The sequence below is a fragment of the Emys orbicularis genome, chromosome 11 (genome assembly GCF_028017835.1).
Source record: "Emys orbicularis isolate rEmyOrb1 chromosome 11, rEmyOrb1.hap1, whole genome shotgun sequence".
Lineage (NCBI taxonomy): Eukaryota > Metazoa > Chordata > Testudines > Emydidae > Emys > Emys orbicularis.
The window spans coordinates 10,923,679-10,942,919 of NC_088693.1; the positions used below are offsets into that span (position 1 = coordinate 10,923,679).

Below are 19,241 nucleotides of genomic sequence, written 5' to 3' on the forward strand. Positions count from 1 at the left end.
TTTACATTAATTATGTAAAGCATTTGGGAAAATGGTTTGTTCAAAAGATGCCGTTCAAAACAAAATGGTCTAGAATGTTCCTGTATTATTAGAGCAATTCCAAGGTTTTCAAGTAAAAATAAGAATGTAATAAATGTAAAGTCCCCTTCACTCAAACTCATTACCATACAGATATCAGTTGAAGAACTTCAGGTTTTATATGCTAATTATATGTAAAACAATAAGTGCTGACTTTTAACTTTATTTTAAAGAACTTAATACAGGATGATTGCCAGTCTTGATCCACCAGAATAAAGTTCGACTTTCACTGTATTTAGCCTATATGAGGTATTAAACATTTTTATGGTGGTTCCATGAAGTTCTATGCACTCTCCAGACACTGAAGAAGAAGAATATAGATCATAGATATTAAGCAAAGTTCTCCTCACAAGTACAGCAACCCCACTGAAATCAAGGGAGTTGTTCTGATGTAACTGGGAAGAGTTTTCTTACTGAATTTGAGCTACCTAAAGCTCTGGCTGTAAGAACAAAACAAACTAGATTGGCGATTTCCTGCGAGCTCATACACCATAGTGATGAGCATGGTATAAAAACATATAAAGATTAGACTAGAATAGAATGATTGATATTTTCTCACTTCTGCAGTCAAACAAATTACAAACCAATTCTCAGAGTCTAAAAATGATGGGGAAAAAATAGTGGGTCATGTCTATTCTCAGCTGCCCCATTCCACACTGTAGACAATGATTATCAAATGATTGCTTGAAAAGAAGATAATGATGAACTTGTTCAGGTCTGATGAGAACTGATCAGCCCCCCTTTGTCTCACTCACAGGAGTAAATCCTCTTGCCTTCAGTGAGATTGCACGGAGGTAAATGAGAGGAATATTTGTCCCACTATGGTTTTTTCTTCAAATCATAGTTGATAGAACAGAAATACTTGTGGGAGTAAAGTTAGGAGGGTTTGCTGTGTTGAGACTTTTTCCAACCTTGATTTCCTGAATAATGGGAGTCATTGTGAGGCAGTGTGGAGGCAAGGAATGGTGTAAATAGGCTGCTTTAGTTGCACAATATGGAGACAGTCGTTTGAGTTAACGCAGTGCATGGTACTAAGTGTCTTTTTTTTTTTAACGGCTGAATGAGCAGGCAGCTATGCAAGTGCTCTTTTATTGGGATGTAAAAATCCAGTAAAATATTTGGTACTACATTCTGCTCTTGGGTGCCCAAAGAGCTCCAAATGAAACCACATGGAGTCTCAAATGTGTTTATGTAGGCCTTTAATTGTTGCATTAGTAGTATCCAAAATATTTTTTCCAATTTGCTATAACTTTAACACATTTATTGTCAGGTTATTTTTTAAACTGCATTTGACTGTGTTTCAATTTTATGTTGGAATAAGCTCTGCAATTGTATCACCAGGTGATCCTGGCAGAAAGGGTAAAAGTCAGATATCTAAGGGTACATCTATACTGCAGCCCTAAGTCAACCTACGTTAGGTCGATTTACAGCCACCACAGTAATTACTGCAGTGGCTGATGTCCACACTGCCCTCCTTCTGTCGGCGCTACATGTCCTCATTAGGAACGCTTCCACCGACTGAAGAAGGCGAGATTGGGGGACTGAGAGCCAGGGCTCTCCCGACAGGAGCCCAGCTGCTCCCTGGGCTCTCAGCTCCCTGCTGGGAGCAGGGGTCAGCCACCCATGCTTCTTGCCTCCCCACTCCCTGGGGGCATTCGGGCTGTAGCTGCCCCACTTTCTTGTCAATTTCATAGCTCCAGTATGGAGTCGTGAAACTGACAAGACAGCCAACAGCCAATGTAAGGAATGAAGTGTGTACACAGAGCTATCCACAGACACTGCGTCGCCCTACCTCTACTGACCTAAGTGCTACGCCTCTCGTGGAGGTGGAGTTATTGTGTCGGTGTAGTAGGGCACTTACCTTGGCAGAACAAGGCTGTAGTATGTACACTGACATAATTAGGTTGACGTAAGCTGCCTTATGTTGACCTGTGCAGTGTAGACCAGGCCTCAGTTAAATCAAAGTTAAAATCATAGACATCTGCACCCAAAATTCCTGTCTTTCCTCTTCCCTACCCCAACCCCTGGGTTTTAGCTAATGGAGCAGTCACCCTATTGGAGCAGACCTCTAAAATCAGCTTGCCTCTCCATGGGCCTGATTCTGGCATGGTGCTGAGTGCCTCCTGAACAGCTCCGTCTCCCATTCTCTACAATGGGAGTGGAGGGAGCCTGACACACCTTTCAGGAGCTGCTCATGCCTTCCCCTCTTGTAGAACTAAATCCACTAAGCAGCAAAATAGTCTTGGAGACTTAAAGCTCTCATTGAGAGTCCACTGAACCTGTAGCTCAGCCTCCGCTCTCTACAGGTCCCATGTGCAGTCCGGGGCTTAACTCAGCAGCTCTCAAATCTTTCCATTACCTTTGCTCAACCGTTCAGCATCTCACCCACCCACTCACATGAAAGAATCCAAGCATGTGAAGTCTTGATGCTTGGTTTCAAATTAGCATTGCACATTTCAATTTTTTTTATTCCTAAACCGACTCAGTTTCAGATCCTCTCCCTCTAAGAGTACGTCTACACTGCAATTAAAAACCTAAGGCTGGCCCATGCCAGCTGACTTGGGCTCAGACTAAGGGGCTGTTTAATTGCAGTGTAGCCATTCAGGCTTAGGCTGCAATGTGAGCTCTAGGACCCTCCAACCTCACAGAGTCCTGGAGCCCAAACATCTACATTGCTGTTAAAAAGCCCCTTACCCCGAGCCCCATAAGCCTGAATCAGCTGGCATGGTACAGTCATGGGATTTTAACTGCAGCGTAGACATACCCTAAGTGAAACAATAATGGGGAGAGATGCCTGGAGTTCACACCAGGACTCAGGTGACATTTTGGGAAATTTGCTCCTGCTTGCTTAAAAGGGCTTTTTACTTGAAGCCCCACCTTTTCCCCGAGACACGTGCTAGCGGTCAACCTACGCAGTTATACTTCAGTCAGCATAAGAGGAATATAATGAACATATGGTAGCCTTTGGAACCCATGCCAGCACTTATGCATGAGCAACTGGAAAGATAGCACGATGCACGTCACACTGCTTTTTCTAAAGGTCAAAACCTAACTGTCCAATGGCCACAAGGGCACTTTCCAATCTGTGTATTTTCAGGTGAAGTGCCGAACTCTGCCACCATGACAGACAATTGGCACGAAAAGGGACTCTTGATAAAAACAAATTATTTTTAGTTCCACAAAGAGAAGAGCAAACAGGCATATTTTTTGTGTGGAAAGCCAAACAAGTGTTATTAAATGAACAACAACTAACTGAAGCCAAAGTACTTTAGTTTATTATAGATTATGGTGTGCAACCTTAATTCAGCCCCCAGGTGTGTATGGATTATGATAGTCTTTAATTACATGGTCACCCACTACTTTTTTCACAGGATCCAGTATGGACATTCAAAATTCTGTCTTCAGAGCAGGGTTTGAAAGATGTGCAGAAAATAATCCATAGGGCAATGAGGATAAAACAAAATATTAAATAACCACTCCTGAAGTGAGTATTGTCCATTCTGTCCACTGAATGCGGCAAAAGTCCTATGGAAAAAAACTAATATGTTATCATGTAATTAAAAACTACCATAATGCAGAGGCACATGGGGGCTGGCATTTCCTGATGTTGAGTGCTTTATGTTATTAAGTGATTAAGGTTGCAAAGTAGTTTTTGTGTGTGCGCAATATTTACAAACCAAAGACTCTCACACTCGTCACCCTTCCTTTGAGACTACATGGACAAAAGCCTCCCCCCATGTTGTACATTTATGGAGAATGGACTGAGATCAGAAGGCAGAGGCAGACTTCTCCCCCTAGTGCATGTATCAGGACTTGCTGCACCTTCCAAGTGCTTGTTGAGTGCTAGGATGGGGGCCCCATGAAGTCTGCTGGTCTGTTGAGTCAGGGGCACAGTCAGCAAGCTCTTGGCCCCCTACCCATGAATCAGCAGCACACACTTGTGGACGGCATACATGTGTGGAGCAGCAATAAGCAGTGCTTCCTACCAGTCAACCCGAACCATCCTGCCTGTCAATTCCTCTGGTAACAATGTTATCCTTCCACTTGCAGCCAGACGAACACTGCGTGCTGGGGCATGTGATCTCTATGGGATGCACTTTCTTATTAAAGATATGGCTGGCTGCAATCTGCGGCATTTTATAGTAATTTGGCAGTGGCTCCCAGGAACTCATCAAGGAGCCAGTGTGAAGCTCAGACGGGCAGTCCTGAGAGAGAGCATAAGATTCCTTTTCTCAAAGATGTACCACACTTACTCTGCTACAGACTGTGTTTGTGACCTTGGCCAGGAGATTTAGTTTTTACATTCCCATTTTACAGATGGGGGCACTGAGACACAAAGATATTCCCTGACCTCCTGGGTGTGTGAGAGACTAAAATCCATTCATACACCTAACACACTCCAAGATCTTAAGTCTGGAAGGTGTTACAGAAAAGCAAAGTATTGTTACTATTGAACAAGTGAAAACATCCTCATAATCACCACGTTTTCAAGCCACCTGTGTTATTAACCCCCTTAAATTAAAAATAAAACCTGAGTGTGTAACAGCGAGGAGCAGGAACTCTGTTCCTTTGTGTATATCACACACAGTGCAAACAAAATTGTGTTTCCATGGGGGAATAAATACTAGTTTATCCTGGGTCCACTACCGTTGCTTTAGAAAGAACAAATATCCTAAGAGTAACAAAAATAGAAACCAGCTGACAGCAGATTCTTTCACATAGTTACTCTGGCTCTTTTCCAGTTCTGTGCAGTCACAATGCCGATCTTGTCCAGGTCTCTTCCACTCGGTTTGCTTTGGCTAATTAACATGAGCGAGATGACTCTAATTGCTCTACACTGTTTATGCTGGAAGAGGCATCACAAGCAACAAACACAGGCCCATCAAGGGAACAGTGGCCCAGTAAGGTTTACAGTAGAGTCTGCCAACTGACAGCAGTTTCTCACACAGGGCAGATTATTTTCTCCATTACTTTTTTTGGAGCAGGCAGGTATTTCTCATAGTGTCTGTTTCCCATCCTCCCTTGCCTTTAAATGCCAGAGGGATATAGTGCTGAGGCTGGCAAAGAGCAAAGAAAGAGGGTTTGGTGGAAATCCTGTGAGGAGCTGAGGCAGTTTACATTGAGGGGGGAATGAAGCAGAGTCCTGGGGATCTGGACCCCACAGGGAGGGGTCACATGTATGGCAGTGAGCCAGAAACAGAGGGGCCTGGGCAGTGGTGCAGTGCGCCCTGATTGGTGCTAGCTGGCCACCTCCTGGATGGGTTCTGTTGCTCTACTTGGCAGGAAGATCAAGAATGGAGGAGTGGGAGGAAGAAGATCATAGAATCATAGAAGATTAGGGTTGGAAGAGACTTCAGCAGGTCATCTAGTCCGACCCCCTGCTCAAAGCAGGATCAACCCCAACTAAATCATCCCAGACAGGGCTTTGTCAAGACGGGCCTTAAAAACCCCTATGGATGGAGATTCCACCGCCTCCCTAGGTAACCCATTCCAGTGCTTCACCACCCTCCTAGTGAAATAGTTTTTCCTAATATCCAACCTAGACCTCCCCCACTGCAACTTGAGACCATTGCTCCTTGTTCTATCATCTGCCACAATTGAGAACCACCTAGCTCCATTCTCTTTGGAACCCCTCTTCAGGTAGTTGAAGGCTGCTATCAAATCCCTCCTCACTCTTCTCTTCTGCAGACTAAATTAGCCCAGTTCCTTCAGCCTCTCCTCGTAAACCATGTGCCCCAGCCCCCTAATCATTTTCGTTGCCCTCCACTGGACTCCCTCGAATTTGTCCACATCCTTTATGTAGTGGGGGGGCCCAAAGCTGAATGCAATACTCCAGATGTGGCCTCACCAGTGCAGAATAGAGGGGAATAATCACTTCCCTCAATCTGCTGGCAATGCTCCTACTAATGCAGCCCAATATGCCGTTAGCCTTCTTGGCAACAAGCACACACTGTTGACTCATATCCAGCTTCTTGTCCACTGTAATCCCCAGGTCCTTTTCTGCAGAACTGCTGCTTAGCCAGTCGGTCCCCTTGAGTCCTAAGTGCAGGACTCTGCACTTGTCCTTGCTGATCCTCATCAGATTTCTTTTAGCCCAATCCTCCAATTTGTTTAGATCACTCTGGACCCTATCCCTACCCTCCAGCGTATCTACCTCTCCCCCAGCTTAGTGTCATCTGCGAACTTGCTGAGGGTGCAATCCATCCCATCATCCAGATCATTAATGAAGATGTTGAACAAAACCAGCCCCAGGACAGACCCCTGGGCACTCTGCTTGATACTGGCTGCCAATTAGACATCGAGCCATTGATCACTACCCGTTGAGCCCGACGATCTAGCCAGCTTTCTATCCACCTTATAGTCCATTCATCCAATCCATACTTTTTTAACTTGCTGGCAAGAATACTGTGGAAGACCATATAAAAAAAAAAAGATATCCTGGCCCATGTGAACACTCCTTGTTTGAGAATAGTAAACCTAATCCAAATGTGTCAACTTGATGTTCTGCGTTGTTGGTATCACAGTGTGATTCTAGCCCAACTTAGTTCACCCTCTGGAAACCCATCCCCAGAGCACAAAGAGAACGTGAGGACTAGCTACTTCCCATTGTACCCAGTGCTCTCCCGCTAACAATGCCCCATTGCTGGTGAGAAGTGCTCTACTGGGCTGGTGTCTCACTGCAAGGATGGCTGCATTGCATCATGACATAAGTGTCTTGTTACAATGAAGTGACAAGATAAAGCTTACAAAGTTATAGAAAAAAAGGTGTGGGCACTGCAACCACAAATCCATCTCACCCAGTAACATTCATATATTTCAAACCTCAGAGCCCCCACGTACAGAATTTAAAAAAATAATTAAATTGCCATTAGAACATTTCTCTCTGTCCTCCTGAATGTAGAAGTTTGATTCCAAAATGTCTTTGCTGAGGAAATGCCATTCAGAAGAGTGTAGTTTCTCTTGTGTGTGACAACGGGAAGGCCAAAAGAAATGCTTTAAAGACACCCTTAAGACAAACATTAAGAGATGTGGCATAGATACCATGCACTGGGAGACAATAGCCCAGGACTGGCCAAGACTTGCCAGAGTAGGGACTATCGCTTTTGAGGAAAATCGCCTTACCTGGTCACAGAAAAATGCCAGAAAAGAAAGGACAGATGATTGTCATGTAGCAATCATGGCCCAACACTGCCTTCCAACATTACCTGCAATGTTTGCCAACGAGTTTGCGGCTCAAGGATTGGACTCCTCAGTCACCAAAGGACCCATAAAAATAAAAACCTGGCTAAAAGAGCATCCCTGACCCCGAGGGATCGCCAAAACCTTTATACCACACCATCATGGGCTGGGAATGGGAAAAAATGCACAGTGAGTGGTATAAATGGAGATATCCTATCTCCTAGAACTGGAAGGGACCTTGAAAGGTCATCGAGTCCAGCCCCCTGCCTTCACTAGCAGGACCAAGTTCTGATTTTGCCCCCGATCCCTAAGTGGCCCCCTCAAGGATTGAACTCACAACCCTGAGTTTAACAAGCCAATGCTCAAACCACTGAGCTATCCCTCCCCGAGGGAAAGGTACATTTTCAGGAGTTTGGGATGACTGTTACTCATGAAGGTCAAAGCCATGACATCATCCCACTTAAGTGCTGATAAAACCTGTGTCCACCTACACATATTTTTGTGCACACATATTTTATGTCTATTTTACCCATCGACATATAGTTTACAGACATAGTGTGCATGTGTGCACACAACACAGGGTATGCATCTAATACAATAGCGGCAACATGTATTTTATACCACACACATCCACTGCACTGCCCATGTGGCAGGGTAGAAAGCTAACTATTACAAAGCTGCAGAAGAGAATTTACCTTAAGGGAGAAAAAAATCCCACCTATGATTGAAACAGCAAACCACCTGCCTAGTGGACATTAAAATGATCTTTTCCATGGAGAATGCAGGTGTTATTTTTGGCTACAGCATCACAAACAAAAGGAAAGTGTTGTGTAAAAGTGACAGAGAGGGGTCTCAAAACCTGAAAATAAGTAAAAAACAAAACTGAGTCAGTTTCAAATTGGTTTTTGGGAATGAATCTGACACAAAGAGTTGTAGACAACGTCAGCCTCTCAAATTAAATTCTCCCATCAGTGTAACCAAGAAGTATTAACTGCTACTAAAAGGAATGGAGGTTGATCTAACAGGAAAGAATTTCTGAGCTGCAGACTCTTTCTAAAGGTAAAAGTCATTGCAAATTAAGGTACAAGATATGTAAAGGAATGAGAAAGTGACACTGTCTTCCCTTGTTCCAGAACTCTCTCCCACCCCCAAGCAATTGGCAGCACATGTTTTTTAATCTTATCTTGATATGTCAATAAATAATTATGTTTTTCCAACTGAACAACGAGCTAGACATGGCAAACTGTAATTAACAGCATGAAGCATAATACCATTTGGCATGCTCACTCCTCTTTTTTAATAGGATGATGCAACAACCCTTTTCAAGCCAATTCAAAAGAAACTTCTACTTATAATTACATGCTATCTTGATTAGGATTTGCTAATAACATCATGCCTATTGAGTCCGAACTACTGAAAAGATAACATAGATTTGTCCACTAACAAAATGTACTGCCAGACAGATAATATGTTATGGCTATTTCATGGAACTACACTTAAAGAGCTTGGGAAGGGAAAAAAAGCCTGCATTCATTAAACAAGATCACATGACTATGGGGATACAAATGAATTAGGCTTCATTATTGTGAAGGTAAAAGATATTATAGGCAGACGGGTAGCACCACCTATAATTAAGGTTATCTGACACTTCCCATTATAAGACCCTGTTTTCAGTTGCTTATAACTTCACCAAACCAATTGTTTGGGCTGAAATTTTACATGCAGAGGCCTGCATTTGGCTGAATTTTTAGGAAAATTTTGTTATGCCCTTGTTAAAAATGTCTGGTAATAATTTCCACTCCTAGCATCCCCGTGCTTTGGAGCAGGGACTTGAAATTTGGCTGGGGAGTGGCCTTTGTGTCAGCAATGTGCTTTTTGCCATGCCTGTGAAAGTCTGCCTACATTTGGCCATATTATCAGCCTTTGGGGGAGAAAATCACAGTTTGCACATGTTCCATAGAGACTTTTAGATTTTACCAGTTAAAATCTCCAAAGATTCTATCCTCACTGAGCCCCTCACAACCCCTTTGTGTGACCAGACTCTGCATGCAATCATCACAGAGTGGCTGAGCATACTCCCTCCAGCCCAGAACTATGGGGTGAAGTTGGATTTTCCCTGTAATGGCTGCTCCTAGCTGCGGTGAGCCAGGCCACCTGAATGATGGAATTTCCTAATTTCTGAGTGCTTAATGTTGCAACTTAAATAATGTTCTTTTAACATAGTTTTTTTGGTGTGTAATGTCAATGATAAGTAAGGCTGCGAATCATTTACGGAGGTCACGGGAAGTCACGGCTTCCGTGACTTTCTGTGAGCTCCGTGAATTTTGCAGCGGCAGTGGGGCCATGGGCCGTCCCCCACCAGGATCAGCGGCAGTGCCACAGGCTGCCCCCCGCTCAGAGTGGCAGCAGGGGCACGGGCTGCCCCCCCAGCAGAAGCATCACCCCATGCTACCCCCCCCCCAGCAGCAGTTTTCAGGAGCGCCCCCCTCATTAAGGCTACGTTTTAATCACAGGTATTTTTAGTAAAAGTCATGGACAGGGCTCAGGGACCGTGACTTTTTAATTGCCCATGACCTGTCCATGACTTTTACTAAAAATACCTGTGACTAAAATGTAGCCTTAAGGATAAGCAGTTTGCAGAAAAATGAAGAGACCTTCAATCATACCAAATTATGTTTAGTGGAAACAAAAAAATAATTCTCCTATCACTCAGTAAGCGCTGCAATTTCAAAAATATATGGGGGTGTATGCGACATGCCACATAATTATGTATGCAAAATCTATGTGTGTATATAGTTTGTAAATTCCAATTGGCTGTCGTAGAGAGAGTACACTTATAAAGTCTGGGGACAATACCAAGCTGGGATGGGTTGCAAGTGCTTAGGAGGATTGGATTAAAATTCAAAATGATTTGGACAAACTGGAGAAATGGTCTGAAGTAAATAGGATGAAATCCAATAGGGACAAATGCAAAGTACTCCCAGAAGGCATGATCAGTTGCGCACATACAAAATGGGAAATGACTGCCTAGGAAGGAGTATTGCAGAAAGGAATCTGGGGCTTACAGTGGATCACAAGCTAAATATGAGTCAACAGTGTAACACTCTTGGAGGGAAAAAAAGGCGAACATCATTCTGGGTTGTATCAGCAGGAATGTTGTAAGCAAGACACAAGAAGTAATTCTTCCACTCTACTCTGTGCTGATAAGGCCTCACCTGGAATACTGTGTCCTGTTCTGGGTGCAACATTTCAGAAAATATGTGGACAAATTGGGAAAAGTCCAGAGGAGAGCAACAAAAATGATTAAAGATCAAGAAAACGTGACCTATGAGGAAAGATTGAAAAACATTGGGTTTGTTTAGTTGGGAGAAGAGAAGACTGAGAAGGGACATGATAGCAGTTTTCAAGTACATAAAAGGTTGCAACAAGGCGGAGGGTGAAAAATTGTTATCCTTAACCTCTGAGGATAGGACAAGAAGCAATGGGCTTAAATTGCAGTTAGGGAGGTTTATGTTGGACATTAAGAAAAACTTCCTAACTGTCAGGGTATTTAAGCACTGGAACAAATTGCCTAGGGAAGTTGTGGAATCTCAGTCATTGGAGATTTTTAAGAACAGGTTAGACAAACACCTGTTAGGAATGGTCTAGTTATTACTTAGTCCTGCCTTGAGTGCAGGGGTCTGGACTAGATGACCTCTTGAGGTTCCTTCCAGCCCTACACTTCTAGGATTCTACAATCTCAGAGACATATCCATTTGTAACCGAGACACATTTTTAATTTTGCCCTGAATTAACTTGAAATGTAGATTAAAGGAAATTCATTTATTTTAAAAGCTTTGATTAATCAATGATTAATAAGTTAATGTTTGTAAACTAATGTGACTATGCAAATTACTACAAAAGTGCTAAGTGTTATTATTATGTTACTATTATGAATTGCCTATTAAAATAAAGTGTTTTCTTTTCCTTCATCTTTATTTCCCTTTTATTCCCTGCAAGAAAGACTCACCATCTCCAATGTTCCCTAAAATGAGCCAGAGAGCAGCACTGCCCTGTCAAGAAGTTGTGTTGGCAACTGGCTGGATATCAAATTCAATTTTCCCAAAGGAAGGCTAGGAACTAGAGACCCATTGCCATAGGTCAACTATTCCATATGCTTTACAGTGTATTCTTGAGTGCTATGTATAGTGCAATCTTAAATAATTCAAGGGATGGAGCTGCCACTTTTCCTTTGGAGAGTTGCAAGTCATGAAAAAGATTCCCTGGAGACCAATGAGTATAAATGATGATATTACTTACAGTAGTTGTACATAAAAAATCCAAAGCAATGAAAATAACCGTTGGCAATTAATCTCTTTTACATATGGAAAACTTGGTGTCTACACATATTTAGTAGAAAACTTGCTCTTCTCACTCAACGTGGGGTGAGTGTTCACAACATGGTGAAGAGTTAAATAAAAGAAGTCTTTTTTTGCCATTCAACCTCCCATCTCAGTATTAGTCATCCTCAAATAACCTAGGGCCCAATCCCACAAAAAACTTGTGTCCAGGAGTACCTAGTACTGCTGTGAATTGTCGTTCTGAAGTCAAGGTAATATTCACCGTGTCCAATAGTAAGTGTGTGCAGCATTGGCCCCTTAGACTGTAAATTCCTCCGAGACAGGGAGGCACATTTTTCTGCAATGTGCCATACACAGCCCCTGGTGCTCTATAAATAATAAACAATAATAAATATTCCATAAAGCAAAACATCTTTACCATTCTCTTCATCTCCTTGGAGACCTGGTGAGCACCCAGATGGTTGTAAAAGGGGCGATCCACACCCCAGTGTGGAGGGTTATGGCCGATGGAATTGGTGCGCTGTCTGTTCATTTTGGCTATTGTCGCTTTCTCATCTTTCTAAAATAAAAACATGAGAGAATTGCATGACGTATTTTGAAACATTTTACATGGCAATCACTCCCCAGACGCCTTTGTTTATGATCATTTATCCCCCTGCATTAACCTATTAATCATGCACTTCAACAGAAATAAGGAGCGTTCATCTGATCATTTCTTTATTGCTTTATTTCCTGTCCTTCCAAGCGTCACAGATAAGTAAAATGGGACAGTTTTTCAAAGGACTCAAAATTTGTTGCCCACCATTTTACTGGCAAATGATAACTCCCCTCCTCTGTGAGGACAAACAGCTCTGGTGCGTGCAAACAGGGTGTCTTTTTTTGCCTTGAGACGGAACAATTAAATTCAGGAACAAAATTGTAGTTCTGAGGGGACAGACTGTGTTAAGATTCCTTGGAAAACACGAATCAATGTGCCTGCAATTTACAGGACAAAGGCAGAGGGCTGATCTGCGTAAATGACTAGGAGCCAGGTTTCAATTCTGGCACTGATCCTGCCCTCCTGTACAATGGGGATGCCTCCCAAAGGAGGGGTGAAGAATACTTAATGTTTGCTGGGTACTGTACGTGGTAAGTGCTAAGAAGAAAATAATGGTACTGCACAAGGTGAAAAAGGTGTTTTCTCCTCTTCAACTCTAACTGCACATTTTGTCTTTGACTGAAATGCTCCCGAAGTTGAAGGGTGTTTGGTGGTAAGAGATAGCTATGAAATTTGGACCTGACTCAAGACTGCTGCAAAGGTTGGGTGTGTTTGAACCCAGAGATTTATTTCAGGCCCATCACCAATAAAAACAGAAGTGCAGGGCGCTATGGGGTGACATAATAGTATTGTGAATTACTTATTCTGAGGGTGTTTTCTAGCTAATGAAAAGCACTGCTTTTTCAACATAGGATTTTCTCTGTCCTCCCCTCGTTGGCCTCTGCTTTGTAAAGGAGGCAGGAGTAGCTTGTACAGGATCAATCCTGCAGTTTTCATTCAGACCAAGATTTCAACAAGAGTAGTAGGGTTGCTTAGTAGGGAACTATGTGATCTGACCACGTTGACTTAACAAAAACCAACGTGGCCGTGGTCGTAAGCATGTTAATATATCATTACTGAGAGATGGGCGACCCTTGGAGAGTTCGGGGGTTCTGTTGGAATGAGCATTTGAAAAGTTGTTTTTTTAATAGCTTGTGAGATCACCCTTTTTTAAGATTTCCTGGATCTGGCTGAGCACAAGCACCAGAACACACTCACGTAATTATTATTGCGTATCTTGGATTTCAAAGCCAGGAATTGCAGAGGCAGCAAAACAATTTTAGAAAAGAAAAAGCCACCATTTTTTCAAAATGATTGAGCCTGGTTCAGCTCAAGTCTTAGAGGAAGATACAGGTTAGTCCGTATATTCTCCATACGGATTCTCTTGTCCCAAGCAGTAACTGTGGTTTCCAAGGCATTCACCACGTTCCTGTCACGTTCTCACAGAATGACTGGTGCTATTTCCATGGTAACCAGAGAGTTAACGGTCACGTTTTATATTGTCATGCTTTTCTGAATTAAAAATTTGTAAATTTAGTGCTGGGGAAAGGTGCTAGATTGACAGCCATGGAGACGTTACTCTTAATAGCCACTGGATAATAACAGCCTGGGGTTGCTACTGCCCCATGGCTGCATTTGAACTGCTTCAAGGGTTCTATCTCATTACCGATTCCCAGGTCGCTGGGAGCACTGCTAGTGTATTCCTATAATGGGCTGGGGGCAACCGCAAAGAACTTTCAGCTCCATTGCAAAACTTAGAAGAAGAAGCTACACATTATCACAAACTGCTGAAGCCACAGAAAGACAGGTGTGGGGAAACAAACCTCATGACTGTCACTCCTGTCTCTCACCTGCATCAAACCAGCATCGTTTAATCTATAAGAGCTGGAACTGTGAACATTTTGTGCCAGATGAACTTCACATTAGCAACCATTATGGAAACTCTAGCTAATCTCCGAGAGAGCTGTGCTTTAAATGTTTCTAAAAATACACAAGTATGAAATGACTATTATCGGGGGGGTTTTAAAAGCCACAGAACTTTTACTTTTCTAACCTGTACGATCATTTGTGGTACTCTAGCTGCAACCCCTTGCATAGTTACAGATCTGTATATATCATCTGATGCCAGAAAAACACTAACAGAAAGAACAGATTAGGTATCTACAACCAAATATTTACTGCTCTGAATAATAAAAGTGACACTGCCTGTACATTTTATTACAGCTTAGTGAGAGACTTTCAACCAGTAGCAATCAAACAAAAGCTAGGCAGTAAATCTAGTCTGGAGACCTATAAAAGCAAACCTATTTGGTTACATTATAAATGCCTTTACGTCAACAGACGATAAAAGATACATGCGACAAGTTTTCCCCAATGGTGAAGCACAGTCCAATATGATATTAGTCTTAGTAAATGCAGATATAATCTCAAACAAAGACTTAATTCCAGAAATCCAAGCAGATAAACTGAAAGGTCTCAGCCAATTAGTAAACTGCATTTGCTTTTGACTAGGGACAATTGACTGTCATATACTAAATTTACATTATGTCAATTGTGTGATTAATTTGAAGGGAATAAAAGACCTCAGTAGGTACATGTGTATTGACAGTTCTGGGTTGGGGCAAGGTCAGGACAAACTGTGGTAAACACACACACTATTGAGGTCATTTACAACCATGAGATCACGGGCCATATAAATTATCCAAAGCTGTGTGAAGAACTCTTGCATTTCTTCCCCCTCAAAATGGTGTAGGGGAGATTTTGAACCATGTATTCTGTAGCTTTTGCCATAGATAAAACCCAGTGTGGGGCAGTGTTTTTCAGTCAAAGCCTCTGGTGGCAAAATTTTGCTTGCACAAATAAAACACGATACTCAAACTTTTTACTCAAATGGACTTCACTGTTAGTTGTACCACTTATTTAAAAGAACCTCCTTAACTTGATTTTTTTTAAATTTACTTTTTTTAAAAAATATTCAGATTTCTGATTGAACACTCTTTAAAAGTATGTTGTGATTTAATTTTTTTTTAAAAAGATGAAGTCCCAGCATTGTGAGGGACCCCAAGTTGCAGGGCAGGTGGTGACACAACCCCTCACTGGTCTGGACTGCACCCCAGAATGACACTGACTATACACAAAGTGTCATCAAATGCATGAGAAAACTGGGGAAAGATTGAGAAAAAGAACTGCTGACAATGTCTTTCAATTCTGCTAATCTTTATGTGCTATCTGTTACAATGGGAGCTGCAATAGTCTCAGACAGCAATGAGCTTTTCAAATTTAACATGGATAAACTCCAGAAGTTGCTTTGGGAACTTTCAAATATGAGTTTACAGAGACCGTAAATCTTATCCCCAGAGGTTTTATGAATTCTCATCACCATTTCCCACACACTGAGGTACAGTAACACCATGTCAAAACCACAGAAATAGTTGAGATTTTCTTAGACCAATCAATTGCATCAAACACCTTTACTCTATGGCTGCATCTACAGTAGGATTTTTTGAGATCTGTGGTTATCAGTGGGGCAGCTCCAGCAGTCAAAGCTGTAGCATTGACATTCCTAACTTAGCTATAGGATAGCTCCTTATATTGTTTTGCTGTCATACTGACATGTGAACTGTATTTCTGACAATAATATATGACCAATTCCATCACAGCAGTAAACCTATGTGAATGGAAGCCTGCTCAGCTGCAATGAAACTCATTAAATCTAAGATGTTTTAGTAGAGTCACATCCACAACATATAAACAATCATTTTGTTTGTTCAGCTGGATGGCGTTATTTAGAGAAGAATGAAAGCTGCTTTCCTAGGCGCCATGGCCAGAACTCATTGAGCCATTTCAGGCTTAAGGAGCCATCATTACCATTTCTTTCTGAAAATGTTGTACCTGCTAGTATTACAGGGAACAGCCACATTTCCTATAACTGAAAGAGAAGTGAGAAAAATACATGTGTCCCCCCCCCTTTTTTTAGGGTTTGTTGACTTTGTACATTCGGCAGCACTTTGTGGACAGTCAGCATTCTCACTCTCTAGTTGATGGTCATGTTCAGTGCCTGCATTATTTTCTTAGCATAGTGTTTCCCAAACTTCTGAAAGCTGATGCTCCCCCATTCAAGAAAATGAAACTACCGGCAACCCCACCATGTGGTGTTAGAGCCCTACTCAATGTAATGTAGACATCTTCCATACTCCCCCAGGTAGTCCTTTGTGCCTCCCATCCCACTTTGGGAAATGCTTGCATAGATCGTTAAGTTAAGGTTGAGATACTATAAATCCTTGCCTTTCTTACATGCTTTGATGAGCTATGAAATAGTTAGCAACTTGCTGTTTAAATTGGCATCTGAGTTCACATCCCATTAAAATAAATGGGAAAGGTCACACTTAGAATCTATTGTTTCAGGCTGTCTGCAAACTCAGGCAGACATCTGTGCATTTATTACACTTGCTTTATGTTTTGAATGGTTTCTTCACAACCCTAGGAGCTAGGGGTTTTTGTGTTGGTTGGTTTATTGATTGACTTCTTTTGTTTTCAAATGAAAGTGGAGACTCTGGAGAACAATATAGAGGTCTGTCTGTGTCCCCTTGGCTATTTCTTCGCATCCCCCGGTTTGAGGAAAATGGCAATAGCATAACACCATCACTCCTGTACTTAACAGAGGCATGGGAAGGCAGGGGCTCAAACACCAGCTTTCCCACAAGTTCTGCAAGGAAGCGTTTACCAGTAACAGCACCAGCAAAGCTGCTGGTGAAACTGAAGAGGCAGTAGGCAGGTATGTGCAGGGAGAGGAAAGAGATGGGGTTGGGTCTGAACCAGTTTGGTTTTGAAACTCTTGTGTCTGCCTGTTCCTTCTGCTAGTAAAAGATCTTTATAAGCATCAAGGGGGAAGCAGAAAAGTCCCTATGTATATTTTCAATTCTGTGGATGTTATTTAAAGACTGCTCTATCAGAAACTAATTTTTTTTTAACAAGTCAATATAAAAAAATTCAAGTTGGTAGCATCCTTTTATTAAACTATTTTCAAAGGAGGACCTAGTCTGATATATATACAAGTCACTGGAACAGAAAAATATTACATACATTCCTCCTATTTAATTAGTGCAACAGAAAACTATGTTGATGCAAATAATTCATTTAACGGCTGAGAATGCAAACAGACAAAACAGCAGGAAATTCAAAGTTATGATTCATCAGAGCAACAGTAAGTGGAATTTGGTATCACAGTGTATGCCATTAATAGGGCCGGCTCCAGGCACCAGCGGAGGAAGCACGTGCCTCGGGCGGCACATGCTAAGGGGCGGCATTCCGTCCATTCTTGGGGTGGCACAGTCCGGGCGGCTTTTTTTTTTTTTTTTTTTGCTTGGGGCAGCAAAAATGGTAGAGCCGGCCCTGGCCATTAACTTTATGCCTTAACTATTCTCCTGACAATGCTGAGTTACAGTGTCTGTGGGAGTTATGGGCCAGTTATTCAGACACTTGAGGTATGCCCACGTAAACTGGGAAATTGCTCATCCAAATGGCTAATTGCATGGATTTGAAAATGCAGTCATGGTAACTCTATGTAAATTAGGTCCACAAGTGTTCACCTTAATTATCTGAAATTCTGGCCTCACTACTGTGAATTCCCTTACTTTATTTGCCATCAACAATAAAGTTGTAATTACCCGGGTTTTTTGGCATAATAATTGCATTATGTGATTGATTGCATATGCAAATAAACATGCTAGGCCAAATTAATCACTGGGGTAAGGAGTGCCCCTCCACTGAAGTCAGGCAAACCTGTTTTCCCACTGACTGATTTTATCTGAACATGCAAAGGTGAGTTCTGTTTAAATTCAAGATTTTCAAAAAACTGAGAGTAGGCATGCAAAATATCAGCTCCAAAGGTCATCGTTTCAGAAAGTTTAAAATGAAAACAGCTATCTCAATGATAACTGCAAGTGAAATAGCTTTCTGGAAAGAATAAATAAGACTTGCAAAGCCTGATGTAGATGTAACTGATCTTGCCTGGGCTGACAGCAAGGTTGGAACATGGGAATTTCAATGCTAAAAGCATGAGCTTCTACCACTTGAGCTAAAGAACCGATGTCATTAACTGGAAACAGTAGCAGACTCACTAACCTCTTACGTCAACCAGCTACTAGAGATGGACAAAGATCCAACACTATCCTGGTGTGGGTTACATGGACAGTGCAATCAACAGAGGTCCTGGGCTGTAAGGTGCTGAATGCCACCAGCTCCACTTGAACTGGGTTTTGAAGGGGTTCACCACCCTGCAGAAATCAGGCCCCGAGTGACCGAACCATCCAATGAAGTGTTGTTCACCAAAAACAACCCTTCTTGGCAGAAAGGCCAAGGATTTAAACAGACCTACTCTCTCACCCCTGGAAGGAGCCTAAAGATCGGAGATGAGGTACATTTGTGGAGCAGTGGAGGGTGAGGGAAATTTGCCCTGCCACTGCATCTGCTGCTCCTGGTTTACGTGGAAAAACAGAAGATTTACATCTTTAGCCCATATGAAATACATTGCTACCCTGGGCCACAACGCGATACATACTCAGCTTTGTTATGAGAACTCCATATACAGTGTGTGACTAACAGGAACCCAGACACCACTCACAGGAACCCATTACTAAGTTAGACGAACATTTTATGGAGGTTATTGGAACGGACTCCAGTAAAAACCTCACCAAATAAATCATACACAAGAAAGTAGCTAAAAATAGAGGGAATGGAAGCAAAGGTAAAACACTGGTACCTTGTCCATCTTTACTTCTAGCAAAATATTAAGCAGGGGGGGGGGGAAGGAAAGAGAAAATGCTTTTCACTTCTGATAACTTTTTATTCTATTAAAATTGGTATTTAAATTTGGGCAGAGAGCTTTCAAAGCTTCAAAGAGAGGCAAGGTCAGGGCTTCAATTACAAACAAGTGAACTGTAAGAGTGAGGAAGCTGGAATTGTGAGGCCTAGAACTCAGGTCACCTCGCTTCTCTTGGACTCTGACACTAGTCTTTGTGACCTTTGGGTAAGTCACATCTTTGTGCCCAGTTTAAGTATAATAACTT

General features: G+C 42.1%; 1 protein-coding gene across 2 annotated transcripts in view; it reads right to left on the reverse strand.

The window, feature by feature from the left end:
- ADCY5 (adenylate cyclase 5) overlaps positions 1 to 19,241 on the reverse strand; it is a 300,445-nt gene that overhangs the window by 54,623 nt on the left and 226,581 nt on the right. For both annotated transcript variants that reach the window (XM_065413070.1, XM_065413069.1), the window contains exon 8: positions 12,016 to 12,156. In XM_065413070.1, coding sequence (XP_065269142.1) covers positions 12,016 to 12,156 — 141 coding nt within the window. The remainder of the gene's footprint in view (positions 1 to 12,015; positions 12,157 to 19,241) is intronic.